This window comes from Drosophila santomea, chromosome X, assembly GCF_016746245.2.
Source record: "Drosophila santomea strain STO CAGO 1482 chromosome X, Prin_Dsan_1.1, whole genome shotgun sequence".
In the NCBI taxonomy this organism is placed as follows: domain Eukaryota; kingdom Metazoa; phylum Arthropoda; class Insecta; order Diptera; family Drosophilidae; genus Drosophila; species Drosophila santomea.
The window spans coordinates 3,815,926-3,834,475 of record NC_053021.2 but is presented as its reverse complement, the minus strand read 5'-3'; the positions used below and the strand labels follow the sequence as shown (position 1 = coordinate 3,834,475).

The window sequence follows — 18,550 nt, the reverse complement described above, 5'->3', positions numbered from 1 at the left end:
GGCCATATTTAATGGCATGTTTATTGAACTCACTGGATGTTTAATGAATTGCAAACACATATGGCACTGGCGATGGCGCCACCCTTCAAATACGTACCTACTCGAATATGTATATCGGCCAGTTTATTTGCACCGGCATACGTTGTGCAAATACATAATAGTGGCCAAACAAATGAAAACATCAAGTTGGCCATCGCCATCGCGAATATCACACAATTACGTCAATCGCGAAAATTACGGCAAAGGTTCGCTGCGCCTCGGGTATGCCGTATTCAATATTCAGTTTGATTACACATAAATGTGCTTGAATCAAATGAAATTAAAATTCATTTCATACCCGATTCTGTCAATATTACCCTGCTGTCTGCTGTTCGCATTGTTTATGAGGTCGCCGAATCAATTGAATCGCAAATGATTCAGATCTAACCGATTGCTCGGATGGTCGGGTGGAGTGCACTCGAGTTAAATGTGTTATTTGCACAATTGCGATTCAACACTGCAACACTGCAGGTTGTTCTTTTCGCGTTTTATCGCTTTTTTTTTCAAATTAATTTCAGCTATTTCCCATTTACACGCTTGCACACCACTGCGTATACTTGATTTATCTTAACCACATTTCCCTGGAGGTTCTGTTCATAAAAATAGTACATATTTTCTCAACTGAATTCTATTAAAGCCCATCAGCATCACTTAGACTGGGCAAACATTGGCCACATATTAAAACGTTCCATCAAAAGTTCACTTGACTAGTTGGCCGCATAACAGGCCGTCGGCATTTGTCAATTGGCAAGCGAGAGAAACGGCCTCCGGCCACGCCCACTTCGCACTATATAAATTAATCAATTACAGACACACACACACACACACAGACATACAGACACACAGACATACGTCTCCGCCGCAGAGCAATAACATTTGCGATCCTTGCCAAAGGACGAGCAAGGAGGAGCCATCAAGCGGTGCAGCTCAGCTGTCAATTGGAGTTGTCGTTGCCATGACAGACGATTGCACAAACACAGCGGACACAGATACGCACACATACGTATGCGTGTGTGTGTGTGTCTGCACACCGAGATATTCACACAGATACTCACACAGACACAAACAGAGACACAGACACAGAGAAGCCCCTGTCAAGTGTATCCGGATGGTTCGCCTTTGGCTGTTTGTTGTGTGCTCGTCTATAAATCATGTTAATTACGTTATAGCAAATAATTTTCCTGCATTTCGACCCGCACATGGAGGACATGTCTTGCATAGACAGATTGTCGCTGGCATGGCGATCCACTGAACCACCGAGTCATCGAGCCACCGAACCGCCCACAGAACCACCCGCTGGGTGTGGCATTCGTTCCCATTCGCCAGTTTGGCCATGTAAAATGCATCACTTATTTGCTCGCGCTGCCATGCGGCTTTCAATATTTGTGGTCCATCGTATCGTCCAGCCATTCGCACAACCACCCGAACCACCCGAACCACCCAAACACCCATTGAACCACTCAACCATCAAATCAATCGAGGAACTCGATGGAAGTCCAATGGTCACCGCTTCGAAACGCCGATTAAGATCCTTTATGTTTTATTTCAGTGGCTTCACGGGACTCCAGATCCTTTGACGAGCCACGAGGCTCATATATGTTCTGATTTACAAAGATGGAATAAAGTAGCTGCAATTCTTTTCGAGAGCTAATCATAAACTAGCTTAGCTTACAAACATGCAACATTAATATGAAGCTCAGTTCGTAATTTAATTTAATTTGGCTCGACTTTCATTGGTTAAGCGGTAAGTAGTCCCAGTTCTCAAGCTTTTTTCGTTGAAGAAAAATATGAGCTGCGGAAATTCGGAACAAGTAGTTGCTCACATTTCTATTTTGGGACAATGGAGGAGATGTTGCAACTTTAAGCAGCTGAAGTGGCAGCTTTTGATGAGGAAAAGACAGTTTCCCAACTTGATTCCGTTGCCCCTTTCTTTATTATTTTTTTGTGTTTTTTTGTTTTTTTGTTTGTGGCCAACTGGCAAGTGGCTTGGCTTAGTTTCTCCGAAAACGGCCGCCAGGCCAGATATCCGGCACACAAATGCGAGACAATGGGCGATAGGCATCTTGAGTAACCTCATCATCGCCATGGGCTTCGGTATCGTGTCCATTGTCATCTGCTCATTGAGGGTCAGACTGTTTCGGTTTCGGTTTCGCTTTTGGTTTCTGGAAAAGTGTCAGTCCAATAATATGGCCAGCTACACGGCGAAAAATTTGTTAAAGTAATACTAGGTATATTATCTTCTTATTTGCCTTTTCAAAAACCCCATAAATGTACACATTTGTTCGATAAATTTCTTTGTGTGCTGGATATCGTTTCGGTGCTGCATACGTGGCTAATCCTGGGACGTATCCTCAAACATTTGTGTCCTGTCGGAAGAGTAAGTATGGCAATTGTAAGGACAACTCTCGTGGTAGATGGGCCTCGTCTAATGCAGTGGAAAAATGATTTGACTGGGGGGCTTCCGTTTTTGCGGTGGCCTCTCGACTGGTCGTCCACTCATGCCCATTGTGTTTGTGTGTGTGCCTGTGGAAATTTATGATTTTCGGAGTGACTTTGAAAATCAGGCAGCCGGCAGCAGCAGCAGCAGCAGCAGCATCTCTTGGCCTTTTCACTTCGGGTTTGGGCTTTTGGGCTTCGTTTTTTATATCCCATCTCCTCTCGCTTGACATTTCACTTTTGGGCGCTCGCCTTGCCGTTCGCCGTTTGCCTTTTCATATTTCGCATTTTATTTAGCAATCCTTTGGCCGTGCGACTGACAAACATATTCGCTTTGGCTCTTCTTGCTTGCCGCCGACAAAGGCGGCATAGCGTCAGGAATATCCTTTTCCAGCGATTTCGCAGTCCTTGGCAAGGATGCGCGCACAAAGGACTTGAAAGCCGAACACGTTCTTCGGCACTGTCCCTTCATACGTGGTGGCGTATACGTTATTTTTTCGAATTGGGGTCGAATTTCGACAAGGGCTCTTTAAGGGCGGACTGCGTTGAGAGGACGACCCTTAATATCCCCCCTTCTTCCCTCACTTTATAAGCTCTTCAATTTTATTCAATCTAGCTGGCACTCAAAAGTGCTTATGGCTGGGTAAGCATCGATAGTTACAGCACATAGTTGCGATGCCTTCCCAAGTTATTAAACATAAAAGCAAGCACTTGGCTAAAATAACTGATCAAAATGATGTTCCTTTAATATAGACAACACTTCATTTCACTTAACACCCACCCGAATATTCGACTTACTAGTTTGGGAAGTAGAATTCACGGCTTAAGATGCTTTAATCGCAGGGCATTTATCATTCGACTATCTCTGGCTGAAATCGCTTTCTCTTGTGATTTTAATTATTTTCTTATGCCTCACTTAAGCCACCGCAGCTGCTTTTCCGCAGCCCGCAACCCGCAACCCTTTCAAGGCATATTGAGTGCTTTGTAATTTTTGCGGTTTTTAAGCCTTTTCCAGGCCCCCGAGTTTAAAAATAAAGAAAGCGTATCAATAAAGGGGATTTCTTTTGGGCCAGCCTTTTTCGGGTGAAAAGCACTCCGCCCATTGCCCACAATTTTCCCTTTTTTCCGGCCTTCGGTGGCTGCCGTTGTTGTTGTTGTCGCGATTTAATCTTTGGCTGCTGTGGATAATTGCGAGCTTAAGCATGCGCATAAAAGTCATTACGTCGACTGCCGCAGAACGGGCAATTTAGATTTATTCTAATTAGTGGCCCAGCCCCACCACCAACGGCAACAAAAACACGTATTTCAAATGCTAATCAGTGATGCTCAAGAAAGGGCGGGCAGAGGAGGGGGCGGGGCAATGAATGAGGGTAAACATTGAAAAATGTCCCGTCTTAGGCGATGAAGTTGCTTGGAAAATTAAGTTTCGTCCACGAAAAGAACAAGTGACAGCTGCTGTGTTGCTAGACAAAGTCCTTTTGAACAGGGTATTCGGGTATTCTAGAACGGCTGAAATAAGCATGGGTAATCTGCTGTTGGCATCACTTAGCATTAGCTTGGCAACATTTTAATCGGTAGCAGCAAGTCGATTATTGATTGTTTACTTTGTACTTTCACAAATAAGTCGCACACATTTCCAATAGGCAAGCAAATTGCCTGACTCCCACGTGTGAATTAGCGCAAAGCCCACAGCAAATTTATTTTAATTTAAAAGGGGATTCACGGAAAAGAAAGAGAGGAAAGAGACAGACGGATAGAGACGGGGCTAAAAGGTTCTCGATGTGACATCTGCTGTGCTCGATTAGGATTTGTTGTCCTTGATGACTGTGAATTGTCGAAACAGAGTTGCCAAATTGAATAGAAGCCAATGAATAATGCAGAGACAAAAATAAGTTCATTGATGTATTTATGGTAAGATCTACAATCTAGAAGTAATCTGTTGGGGCAATAATAAAGTTTGTCATTGTTGCATAGTGAAACAGATACCCAAAACCTCCACCCAAAACCTCCCCCCAAAAACTCCACCCAAAAGCCCACCAAAAATGAGGCATTATAATAACCTGGCGCAATGGCTAATTTCCTCACCCCTTTTCTGCCAATATCCATTACTATTTTATGGCAGCCAGCACTCAAGAACCCTATCAACCAATAATTGGCTTTCGAGTTACTTCAGCCCGCCATCGCTGGCGAAAAGTTGGCGAAAGCTTTTGGCGAATGTAAACATTGGGTAGTGTTAGCAAACATTTGGAGCCATCCAACAACCACTTTGCACCACCGAACCACCCAGCCACCCAGCCAGCGAGGCAGCGAACCACCCAAAAGCCCAAGACTTCGGTCATATTAATTATCCACACAACGCAAACACTTTGTTGCAAAAATTTCCAACGCTGTCTCGGCCATTAAATATTTAACGCCTGCCAAAACACTAATGACAAACACTAAAGCACGACACTAAATTCGAAACGCTTTAAAATTTTATTTAAGCATCCATTAAGGGGAGTGCGATCGCAAAATAAACGCCATATAAAATCAGGCGGGGCGAAATAAATTCCACACTTTAAGATTGCGCCCCATTTGTGAGTGTTTGTGTGAATGTTTGTGTGAATGTTTGTGTGAGTATGAGTGTTAGTGTGAGTGTTTTGCACCGAAGTGTGAGTGCTGCTGCTGGGGACTCAATTTTTTGACGGCGACACTTTGTTTTTATTGCACGTGCTTGCTTTTAACGATTTTCCTTTGTCTCCTCCACCCCACAAACGGACAGCTTGCGGGCCAAAGGTGATGGAGTGCATCAGCAACTCGGACATTTGATACTATTTAAACTGTGATATTGAATATGTAAAAATATAAATCATGCTCTAGTTTGTATTTATAATTAAAAGTAACAATCATGGACAAAGCTACGCGAATTCTTGAGTCGTCGAATAGGGTGCTTTGCAAACATTGTTGCATACTTATGGGCAAACGTTGAAGCCAGCGAGGTGGAGCATGGCGAAGTGTCTGGGGTATCGGCACGTCGAACTGCTACCCATAGATCCCTTAAAAATTCCCTGCCAAATGGGAGGGGGGGGGGGGGGAGAGAAAGTTGTGGAGGGAAAAGGAGAAAGGGGAAATGGATGAAGCGGTAGACAGGAGCTCCGTTTCTGTGCCTTTTTCCCATGCCAACGCAAGCAGCCAACGACAGCCATACAATTTTAATCACATTAAGTTCGCGCTGTCGAGAGAAAGCAAGGCGAGACTACTTCCTTCTGGCTTCACTTTCCCGTAGAGACCCCCAAACCCCCACCCCCCCCTGCCTCCCCCTCAAGACCTCTCGCACACCGCCACTGTGTTTGCTTGTTTGTTTGTAATGAATATTTGCAAGTTGTGCCTTGAGTTTTCAGTGCAAACAAACTTAAAAACTGTAGCGCACTCAAGCAAAATAAATACTTGAGCAACAACTACAACAACAACAACAACGACAGCGCAAAGAAGGCGGCAGCCACGCCCCTCTGTCAAACGCCCTCCTCTCGCGCTTTTTTTTCTCGTTCTGCAAAAAATTTATTTGGTTAAGTGACTTTGCAAGCTGCTCACATGTACATGCGTGTGTGTGTGTGTGCTTGTCTGCTCCACTGTACATGTGTGTATGCGTGTATGTGCGAATGTGTGCGTGTATGTGTGTGGTGGAGAAATGCGTGTAAGAGAGGAAGTGAGGCTTCATGCATATTGAAACAAAGTGAGTGCTCGCATTGCGTATACGCAGCGTGGACTCCAAAGCAAATTAAATAAAAATAACCAAAAAAAGGGGAAGAAGAAGAGGAAGGCAGCGAAAAGCCCGTGGGCGTGGCATCAGCCAATCATTAGCTTAAGGATTGAGCACTACAGTAAGACCAATGAAAAATGGGGCGAAATTCTACGGGGTTTTACCAAAATTGCATTACTGGATTTAATAAAATCAATTGCATGCGTTTCAGATGAGCGCAGAATGCCATTATGATGGCAGTTTGGTATCGTATTTACACAAATGTTCAGCAATTTCGCAAGCTTTCAGAATTTACGATATCAGCTGCAGCATTCCGATGGAAATGGCAAAGTGAAGATTAATCCACGATGCTGTGCTCTTGATAGCGATTACGCTTGCAGTGAATGCGATGCTAATGACACATTCGCAGACCTTGGCACCCAAATCCGAATCCGAATCCAAATCCGAATCCGAATACCTTCCTTCTCCTCCCCCCGCCAATCGCTTGCGCCATCCTGCTGCTCACAAATGCAAATCCGAAATCAAAAGCTCACTTCGGCTTTTGCGAGGGGGGAGGGGATTGACATGCCGCAACTTGGCGGCAAAAGTACACAATAAATTTGCATGCCACATGCACATTCGTATATGTATGCACACACACACACACACACACACAAGCACACAAGCACACTCTTTTATGAATAGAAATTGTTAGCACACAATAACAGGCAGACGGAGCGTGAAACGAGTGAAGGAAGGACAGAGGCGGCGAAAGGGGGGACATGTGCATAATGCCTAATAATCCGCATATTGTAATATCTGCATTATACGACCGGCGACCAAAACCGAATGTCATTATGTGGCCAAAAAGCCACGCCCCCTCGTCGACACGCCCCCGCAAATATGGTGCGCAAAAATTGCGACTTAATCACGAGCGTCGTGAAACACGAGCAATCTGCAAATCTGCATCTGCATCTGCAAATGAGGCAAATGCCGCAAGGCAACTGCCAAAGCGCCTCAAAATCCAGTTGCTAGCTGCACAGTGGGACCAACAATTTAAATTTAATTTTGTATTATGAATTTAATATGAAAATATACTTGCGATGCGAATTGATCATTTCAAAGTGGTAATAATAATTTTCCACTCGGTTTTCCTCAGTTTGCGAACTACAGTGCGTTACATGCATATCAATGCGCAGCTACGGCGACGCCTGTTTGGCTGCCACTGTCTGAAAAGTGTCGCTGCCTTTAACCCACCACACATACACACCGCACATAGTTAACCCACGATTGCCCCTTTGGCAAGGCTCCACGTGGTCGCCAGCGGAGCATTATTCGCGCTCATGTGTGGCCTGTTCCGCTGATTCAACCGCCACCATCTCCTCCGGGCACTTCCCTCTTAACCCGTAGTCTGTACTCTGTACTCTGTAGTCTGTAGCTCGTAACCCTTAACCCTTAGCCCATACACGGGCCCATGGCTGGCTGGCTTTTATGCCCGCAGATTTGGGTTAAAAGTAGCCTCCCTTGTGTATTTAATAGTATTCCAGACTCGCCTTCATCTTCTGCCAGCTGCAATTGTAATGGGTTAAGAAGAGGGGGGAGGGGGCTGAGGCATTGGGAGCACAAAAAATAAAACGATGTCGTTTAGTATATTTTCCAGTTTTTTTTCTCAGCTTGGCATGCATTCAGTGGGCAAAGGATGCTGAAGTCAAAGAATTTCCTCAGCTTCAGATACTTTTGTATGCAAATTTCTCAGTTTTCGACTTCGGAGCGAGTTTTGAATTTCTATTTGAGTTATGTAAGCACAATGTGCATACACACACACACACACACACACACATATGCACACACATGCACAGCCTTTCAAAATACCACTCACATTCGCATTCCATACACTCTTGGCATTCACTCCATTCGAGGTAATGGAATTGCAAACCTCCTCGGTTATTTATTTATTTAATCTCTTAAGACTTTAATGGCCCCAGCAAATGCAATTACATTGCGAAACAAATGGTAGTGAAATAAAAAAATCTGCTCTGCGACTACCAAACGAAATTTAAATGGCAAAAGCAACAAAAGTTTTTTGCGTTATTAATTAGGCGGCATTAAACGGCATTTGGGGCCCAAGAAATGTTAGAGAAGAATTTCCAAATTGTTAGCAACAGCACGGAATTTGAAATGATTACATTTTCTCTCTTCAATAACTACCTAAAAATGATGGCATTTAAATTAAGAAAGTAAAATGTCTTGTTAACGTCAAATTGAAAGCAACAAAACAATGCAATCGCTGTCGTTTACATCTGCAACAACCAACGAATAACCACATACATATGCTCCGATTTCTGGCCATGTAAGCAATAAAAACTATAAAAAAACTGACAGAAACTGTCATTGGAATTAATTGATCAGCAACAGGCAATCGAGTAACCGCAAACTGTATTTTCCCCCGTTTATGGACATATTTTGTGCCACAAAATTTGATTTTAATTCGAAATTTTCATGGCAACCGATTAGAAAAGTGTCTTAAAACGAAACTGAACACTATGGTGTTTCCATTTCTTTTTTTGTTTTTTAGAACATGAAGTGAAAGGCCGAAGGTGGCCAGGAAATGGGTTTGCAGGCAAAAGCAATTTGCAGTTAATTAGCAGACTAAGAGCCACAAAAGCCATCTAAAACGGCCTGAAAGTGGCAACTCGGCCGCAACAAAGATGAAATTCTCTTTCAATGGAAAGCCAGTTTCCGAAAATGGAAACTGGCAATTGTATCAGGCAATGAAAACCTTTGCTCGATTGCCTCACAAAAGACAAGTGCAGGGGCTCAACACAGGGCATTAATTTCAACCGATTTCCCTGCACATTCCATTGCAAATTTAGCAGCGGTCACTTTGGACTAGGAAATTGCCGCTCACATGTAAAATGGAGCCCAGTTTTGGTTCGACACGATGTCAAATTGTCAGAGGGCAGTGATGAGTAATGAGTGATCGAAATGCATTTTACAGGGGCCGTCGTAATGAGCCCAATGGCCGAATGCATCAACGCACAAAATTGACCCCTGAAGCATATGAAGCGGAAAAAACAGACTCGCATCCATCGTCCAGTAAATTATAATTGATGCTGCACTGCGCGAAAGAGTGATATCTTTGGTAAACAATTGAGAATCCAGCGTAAACTGTTTTATTATACTCTGAGCTATTGTACGTTCGATTTCTCCCAGTGTACATGTGTTAGGCAAGCAGCACAAGCGGTTGCTGAATTTACAAGCATACTGATTCGATCTGATTCGGTTGCAGTTTTCGCAACCTCTCACGATTGTGTCTAACCCATTCCCTCGCCACCCGTTTCTTCCAGTGTGCGAACCGTGTCAGCTGCTTTCGGCCAGCTGGCCAGCCGTTATTTACAATTAATTTATGCATTACTAGGGCGCTTAAATTAATCAGCGAATGGCAGGCGGGCCGACCAAAGAGAATAGGCCATTCACAGGCGGAAAATAAAATTTAAATCGCCACCGAAAAGCGAGAGAATGAAGTGCAATCAAAAGGCGGGCAAAAGAAGCGAATTTACGCAAAGCTTAAACCTTATTAACGCGAATAAGACAAAGACAAAGCAAGTGCTAAGATGTGGCCATAAAAAGGGATAATGTTGTTATCTGTTGAGAGATCTAAAAAAAATGGTATTCAGATTTAATGGTTTTTAAAAGGGTGCTATGTACAAACCGCATTTTCATATATTTACTCATTCATCAACCATTTATATTTGCAGAACACACCATTCAACCTCGAACTGCAGAAGGTAGCGATTTCAGTCGACTCACTTTGGGTAAGTAAGACTTATTTTTTTCCATAACCCACCTGACCCACTTGCGCGGACTTTTAGAGATAGTTTTCAGCCCCTTGGCTCGCTCCACTCACTTATTTTGTAGAGAGCAGAGAGTTCATAACGCCAATTTCGGTTTGGCTTTCCACCCTCTTCCAGCTGTCAGTTACTCAGTCATTCAGTCAGTCAGTCCAACACTCATTCAGTCAGTCAGTCAGTCAGTCAGTCAGTTAGGCAGTCCGTCAGTCAGTCGGTTGGCCAGTAAAGTGAGCCGAGCTCAGGCGAATGATAAATGGCTGACATTGTGGATTGTAGGCAAGCGTCGTTGAAGCGCCGCAGATTGCAATCGTTGAGATTCCCGCTCCTTCAGAGAGCCACGCCCCCTAATCCCAAGGCCGCCCACTAGCCAACACCCAACTGAAAAGCCGGCTACATTTGCAGTTTACAATATACCCTGCTTTTGAGGTGTAATAAATGCAGATATCAGCAACATATACAAATTTACGCTCAGTGCTCCGTGCTTTTAAAAAAATGTAAAATTTCGTTTTTATTTTATATATTCTTTAGTATATATATAAATATATATACTAAGCACCTAGCAGATGAGTTGGCCAAGTCAAATACCTTTCGTTTGCGCGCCAACTTCGCTCGTCAAAGTTTTCCATGTTTTTCTTTTCTGCAGGAAGCCCAACATCTGACCCCTGACCCCTAACCCCTGACCCCTCGACCGTCGACGGTTTTGCTCTGACAGCCAGCAGCTTGTAATTTGTAATGTCGAGAGTGCCAGGTAGTGGTTCTTGTTGTTGTTGTAGCTGAATGGTTCATGATTTTCAAATGAAATGCATTTGTGAACTTTTGCGGTGATTTAATGATGTGCCCGGGAAAGTGGCTCGTAGCTCGTGGCACTTGAGAATATGATTCATTTGAGCCATCCGAGTGGTGTATCCATCTAAATGGAGAACTTAGTCCTTAATTAAGCAGCGCTCGAATTGATTTGAAAACCAAAACCGATATTGTCAGCGGCGCACATTGAATTTGCGGTTCTAATTAGCTTCAATTAAGTGATTAAAAGCCATCAACCTCGATGGGAATGGGCCCCAAATACCCGTGGCCATAATTCAGGCGTCGCAAATTTCCGCCCGGTTTTTCAATCCAAAGCCCCCCTTCACCATTTCAACATTTTATTGCGCCGCATAATAAATGCCAATTAATTATGACAACAACAGTAACAGAATAAAGGCAGGGAAATTGTGACAGATAAATCTGTAAATTGTCATGTGCCATAAGCGGTACGCATTTGTGCGTTTGCGTGTTTATATCTTTTGGGGATAAATAAGTTTATGGATGTGCCACCAGCCACTAGCAACAATATTGCGATGACTTTTTAATTAAAAACAATAAAATTGTTTGTCGTATTATATTGATTGGTTAGTGAAATGAATCATCGCCTGCCGACTTTTTTTTCTTTTTTTTGTTTTTTCTTTTGTTTTTGCGATTTTTTCCGCTATTTACGGTGTTTATCAATTCCGGACAAATGGCTACGGCCAAAGCCAACGTAAGTCCGATTATCGGTTTAGTTCAGTGCGTGTATATATTTCGCTATAATGGCTATGATCGTTTTTTCTACAGGATTTCCAGCTTATTCCCCAGTTGATGAACTGCATGCAATTTTGGCCTGCAATTATTTTGGCCAGCTTAAAGGACTTCAGAAAACATATAAAACCATCAGTTTTCGTATTGATTATGTTAAATCTATAAAATAAAGACCACAAAATATTAAATACTTTTAAAACGTTTTAAATTAGCACCACATATCTATAATAAACTGTTCTGGTTTTTGCCAAAAATCAAAACTCAATTTTTCGACCAAAAATAATCAGTTTTTTGCCTACAACTAAGAAAACAGTTGTCCAAACATTGAATGTCATACACCGTTGAATTCGTAAGAAAATTTCCTATAAAGTGACATTCAAGGCTAGAAATGTTAAATTTTGACGATTTTTTGCAAAAATAGATGATGTTACTCCTTACCAAAAATGCAAAAAATTTGGAAAAATTTTTTTTCGAAAAATCAGTACAAAAGTGATTAGGATAGTTAGCTTTAGTAATTAGCTGCACAAAACAGTCATCCTTTCAGTTCTGCGATCTTTTTTGGGCCAGTTATGGCAAAATTTCATTTTCGGGAATGTTAATTTGATTGCTTTACACTCACTGAACATAACGATATTAAAAACTAAAAACTTAAGCTGTAAAGTGGTAAACGTAGTTTGGGGATTCGGAATCAGCAAGCGAAAGCCTTTCCATTTGTTGCTAACACACCGCATTTCCCACTTTCCAGGGAGCTATTCAAATATTACTCATACGCCATGCTGTACGCCATGTTGTACGGAGTGAACAAAAAGCAATGCCCAGTTATTAGCTGGCAGTCCAGTTCAGTACGCTTCACTTCGGTGAAGCGATTTTGGTATTGGTTTTGGTTTGGGCTTCGCTTTTGCTTTTGGTTTTTGGATCTGGTACGGTCCCAAGCTGGCCAACAAACAAATGACCGTTTTATGGCCGGCAATCAAACACAAGACCACAAATACTTAAACTTATGGATGTCTGTATATGCCAGAAGCCAGATATCGCCGCCATATGTATACACATACTCGCATATTGGATGCCTGCCATCATCATCATCGTGGCTTGGCAGAAGTTCCAATTTTTCACAGCAAAACTGAACCACAAAACATACATATATAAAAAACACATTCTTATTACAAATCGTGGCGAGTGGTGTGCCAAATGCAAAAAAGAAAAAAAAGGAATAGGGAAAGAAAAAAGTATGTTTTCATTCCCATAAGTGAAAAGAGGCCGAAGGGCGGAGGGCGGCCGAAGGGCGGAGGGCGGCCGAAAACCCACTGACGCACTTATTTTGCGCTTTGAATCCAATCACGTACCAATTTTCCAAATTTAACCTTTTTGAGCTTGAGTTGGAGGCTCTGGCTGCCAATAAAAACCATTTGCCAGAGTGATATTTATACGGCCGCGTCGATAAAAAAAAAGAAGAAAAAGAGAAAGAGAAAGAGCAAAAGGGGAAACGTGTTTAAGAAGAGTGCAAGCGAAAGGGAAGCGGATAAAGGATAACAAGTGTGCGGGCTAAAGACCGCAGCCCAAACGCCCCTTGAACCGCTGCAGTTGACCAAAGGCCAGGTCAGGTGCCCCAATAAGCCTTCTTCCAAAGCGCCACCATTTCCAAAAATAAAATTGAATATAATGCATAGGAATATTGAATGCGAGTTTGTTCTAGATAATGGTTTATAGTTATAATTTGACTTAACCTTGCCTTGTTTTCCATATTCAGTCGATTTTCATATTCATTTCGTAGTCTGCGTAGTTTTAGCCCTTCCATCCACCCCACTCACATAGAGAATTTATTTCAAATACTAGGTAAATCTGGTTTATTAGTTATAAACTCTTTCTCTCCGTGTACTACTTATGCTCTTTTCGATTCTCGGTATCTGTTTGCTTGGCTTCCATTTTGTCTGTAAGCGACACCATAAAATATTGAACGTGTCGAGCACACACACACAAGTGCACGGCCACTCACACAGCTGCACTGGTACTTGGACACTCATACATACATACATACGTGTGGAGAAGTGGAAAAGCGGAAAGTGGAGTCGGGTGGGCGGGAAAACTCACTGACCTCGCCAATATAACCCGCCGCCCATCGATGACTTTGATTCTTGGGCTTCGAATGTTCCGCTGAAGGGCCGCGCTGTTGTTTTATTTTACCGCGGTGGCACTTTTGGCTTTTGTTGCCAACATCCTGTCTGACCCTGCCACACCCCTCTTTGCCGTCCGCCTCTTAGGCGAACTCAACTTTGACCCCCTGCGAACCCGTGGCGAGTAACGCTTTATTTTCTTTATTTCGGCTGGCAGCACGCGCATTACATTACATTACAACATGGCCGGAATGGGTCCGGTCGCTCCGGAGTCCATGTCCATGTCCGAGTCCGTGTCCATGTCCATGTCCGTATCCATGTCCGTATCCGTATCCGCATTCGCATTCTTGTTCTGGAAAATGACCGAGCGGGACAGCCAGTGGCCATTCGCTGTTTGCCCATTTCTAGTCAAGTGCGAGTGCGAGTGCGAGCGTGAGTGTCAAGTGAGTGTTTGAGTGCTCGGCTTATTCATGGCCAGTTGATTCGAGTGAAATGAATGCTGGATATTGGCTGTCCACCAAGTAATTGTCTGATGCGGGCTTTCGGGCCACAGAATATCAGAAACTTGAAACCCGCCATTCAGTTTGGAAAACATTTATTCAATATAGCAAATTTGCATTTATTCCAGGTGTGAATAGGTTGCACTTGATAAGTAATTTAATTTGAATTTAAGAACCTACCATAGAATATGTTGCACACAATGTGCTTTCAATAATTTAAAACTACATTCTTTTCCAGCAAACGAAGTACTCGATTTTCGCTTAAGGCCTTTTTGCCGTGCATATTTCCGCCCTGTGGCTTTCTTTTCTTTCGGCTTTCCGAGGATTTTCCGCAGCTTCTTCATATGGTTTGCTCGATTTTTCGGTACAAATTGATGCCATCTGTTCGACGTTTAATGCCGCTGGGTTTTGGCCAGCTCCCGGGCCATTTGTCGTGCAACACTTTCAGCGCTTTTTAATGCAGTGGCTGCATAATTTTAACGCTCGTAAGTCGCCTGCATTATCCGGGCCATAAATCGGACACGACTTGGCCACGCCCACACCCACGTCCACTGCTTACCGCCCATGGACTCGCCATGGATTCTCCATGGATGCGGATGCGGTGGAGCAGTTAATTTTGGCCACTGGGCAGCTCAATTTTCACACGATTGGCCCCGGCTCACATCCGTATTAAGCCTTATCCCTTCAGCCGTACATATATGCACATATATTTTTATTCCTACCTGCAGCCCACTCACCTGACCCGAAAGCCACTTAAGAGCCATTCAAATTACGTTTCATTACTCTTATTGAGGGGGCTTCAGTACCAAACCTTTTTACGAACGGCAGGTGATCCCCAACTTCGGAGAGACTCGAACTGGAAATACCGCGGATAAAAAAAACTCGAATTAAATTGAGCAAATATTCATTACGTTTTTAATGTAGTTTCCACAAAGTGTTCTTCAGCATGTTTCTTGTTATCAATAAGCTGCATGATATGTGAGTCTATTTATGGGGTAACTCCAAGTCGAGCAGCAATAGCGAGTGCCTTCAAAGTTTGTGGCTTTGTTTTATGGCCTCGAACTTTTGAATTCAATTTGTTTTTGGGCAGCCAAAAGTTATTGATTTAATTCGTATCTGGGGAATGCTTAATCAAAAGTACTCGGATATATGACGTGCAGTAACACCCTGTGTTCCCCAACACTTTTACACTTCTACAATCGGAAATTGGGAAGGGAAAAGTTGCTGGGCCATGCGTGTGTACGTGTGTGTGTGTGCTGCTCGTTAGCTCAGCTCAGTGGAGATAGTTTTCCGACTTTCCTTGTTTTCCTCATCGATTGGGGAGCCCAGTTGCTCAGTATCTGCATGTAGTATTCATTTTCTTGCGGCCAAGTGGGCTGTGTAAAAGCTGACAATCGTCAAGCGAACACTTTAGAGAGTCCAGTCAGATTTCGTTCGGAAGCACGTCATCAGCACTATATATATTTTTCAAGCTTTTTGTGCATATATATCTACTGTATTAAGTACGAGAATTTGGCGTTAGCAATGAGTTATACGATGGTTACGAAAATAAGTAGCAAGACGAAAAATGAGAAGACGCCAATGGATGAGACAGAAAAAGAGGATAATCGTCGTCGTCTAAAGCTTTTGGGTCGGCTTTCGCGGGCACCCGGTAAATGTCCAGTGAGTAACTGCGATCAAGTGGTGTTCCCATCGGGTCTGCTGGTTCACCTGCTGCACAAGCACACCACTAATCCAAACACCACCGTGGTTGTCCTCTATGACGAACAACGACTGCGAAGAACCTTCAATCCAGATAGTTTCGCGTACGACGAACCACAGGCGCTGACTATACTCCTATATGCTGGCACCCAGGGCAAGCCGCACACTCGACCAGCTCGGCGGTACTTGAGTTTTTCCAATTGCGGTTTTCTTCACAATCGCCGTCAGCTCGAGCATCATTTGCCCTTGGTCCTGATGATTTGCAAGACCTCGTTGTTCTCCATGCTGCCGGACAGAAAAAACGCCGAGAAGCTGGAGGAAAAGTTTGGCTCGCCGGAGGACATCGTATATGTCATCTGGCTGGTGGCGCCAGTCACCTCAAGTCGAATGATTTATACGCTGACCATCTTCGATCGCTACTACATACAATCGCGCAGTGTCATACGGAAAGCCAGGAACTACGTACTGCCGCAGCATCCGAAGGACTTTCTCAGTCACGATACCGATTACCTGTTGCTGCGCCACGAGGAGGCCATGGATCTAATGAGTGCCGAGGACGACGCGGAAAATAAGACACCGTACATTGCACTGGAACTGCTGTTGCAGGAGGAGCCCCTGCTGATTTCGTCACGCACACCGCCGAGCGCCTCACAATTGCTGAGTACTTACAAGGCAATGAGATTGAAAATGCCACGTACTAAATTGGAATTGCATAGAGATTCGCGGGGAAGACTGTCTCTCAACCGAAAGCCCCTTTCGAATCCCATGATTGTAAGTGCAGTTATCAAATCTTCACTGGCATATCCTCCAGAATCTGGTGGTTTTCTGGCCCTTGAACAGCGCACAAGGATTTCCCCGAGGGCAAAGGTTAGAACTACAGAAGAATACTCCGTTGATAGTGACGTAACGGTGGCACCCAATGGAGATACTTATCAAGAGAAGCTCGATGAAGCCAAGAGTACCGAAGTAGAAGTCAAAGGCAAAGGTCCCGATATCCTGGCTCTAGAAGTTAGTCCCACAAAACTCCAACGCAAGAAAAAGGCTCATAGTCGGTACAGTGTTCAACTCAAAGATGAATTGGTGAAGTACGTGGTTGCAGCCGAGCGGAGAAAGGACAAAGCACAGCAGCTGTTGAAAAGCATGGAAAGCTATCTAGAGGCTTGCCAAGAAAGTGATGAAGAAGATGCTTCAAGTGAACTCAAACATTTTCTCAAGGAATTCGCTGTGGAGAGATCCTTGGGCGGCAAGGACTTAAGCCTGCGGTCGATCAATAAAAGAAAAAGATATGTCGACTGCAAAAAAAAGCGTCGCAAGAAATCCGAATCCCAGTCGCAAAAAGAGCCGTCAGAGTCACGCGAAAAGGCCGGTTCGAGTCGAGAAGCAGCGCCAAAATGCTTGGAGGAAATCCAAGAGAGTTCCATTAGGGATCTAAAGGAATCGATAATGAATTTGCGAGTACCGATCACCAATGAAGTACTGCAAACGGTTAAGGAAGCCGTGGTTAATTCGGTCAAGGACGCGGTAAGAAAGGTGGCCGAAGAGACGATAATCACCAAACTAGATGTAGCGTCTGAATTAGAACTGGAAAAGGGGGAACCGGAAGTTGCAACAGAACCAACAAAACCAGAGACACAAACTAAGAGTGTCCCGGAAATGGAACCGCAAGATGAAGCTAAACCGGAAACGGAAGCTCAAATTGAAACTGAAGGGCCACCGAAAAACTATACCAAAATTCCAGGCGTTACCGTCAACATTGAAATGGAGTTCGCATCCGATTGCGATTTGTATTCAGAGCGCAATTAACATTGATTTTGTTTCGAATTTGTCATTGAAAAAATCATAAGTCCCTTTCAACCATTTCCATTGTTCCCAAAAAATTGTAAAAGTTTCGGTACAATAAATGACCCGAATGCAACTAGCATGCCAAATAAGATTTTTATAAGAGCAGAAATGCTTTCGTTGTTTTCATTGCCATTATTTAAATTCCAGTTTCGTTTCATAGTCGCCACATAAAAATGGTCAAATCCTGTGGAAAGTCTGTGTGTGCGATAAAGTGGGAGTTTGCGCAAGGTTTTTTAGTGTGGCAACCATTGCGGTTATCATCGCACGTTGCACTCAGCAGGAGATTTCATTCCATTCCGGTTATTTAAAATATAAAGATTTGAATTTAAAAAGCTTGCAAATGCGGTGCACGGATAACAGGTGTAGTTGTGTGCGAAAGCGATTAAATAATGCACTAATAGTGCAGTCTGACATTCATTTAAGCTGCTGCAGAAATTACAGTCAAAAAAAATCCAAAGCGCATATTAAAAAATGCAAATTAAAATGTTATTTAATACAAATATTACCATGAAACTGTTGCTAGCAACAATTAAGGTCTTTAATACAGATTTGCAACGAAGAAAAAAGAAAAAAACCGATAAAAATGCAGGGCGTCAGAAGATGAGATAAAAGTACAGTCTCGCCAAACTGCAGGCGATTTCTGTCAAACTGGCAGTCGGCTGAAAGGAGAGAAAGAGGGCGCGATAGCCGCCAAAAACGAGAAGGATAGAGCGAGGTGAGAAAATCACTGAATGAATCTCATCCGAGAGTTTTCGCACTTGAAAGCGGCCGGCAAACAAAACAAGGACACCAGGA

The 18,550-nt window shown here is 43.4% G+C and overlaps 2 protein-coding genes across 2 annotated transcripts in view; both read left to right on the top strand.

Moving 5' to 3' along the window:
- The window catches only part of LOC120455378, a 65,601-nt gene that overhangs the window by 18,918 nt on the left and 28,133 nt on the right, over window positions 1-18,550 (top strand). The window contains exon 2 of the mRNA XM_039641504.1: window positions 9,952-10,008. The gene's annotated coding sequence lies outside the window, so the exon portion shown is untranslated. The remainder of the gene's footprint in view (window positions 1-9,951; window positions 10,009-18,550) is intronic.
- On the top strand, window positions 15,614-17,844 carry LOC120455379. Its single transcript, XM_039641505.1, has one exon. The coding sequence runs from the start codon at window positions 15,737-15,739 to the stop codon at window positions 17,714-17,716; it is 1,980 nt and encodes a 659-aa protein (XP_039497439.1). The 5' UTR covers window positions 15,614-15,736; the 3' UTR covers window positions 17,717-17,844.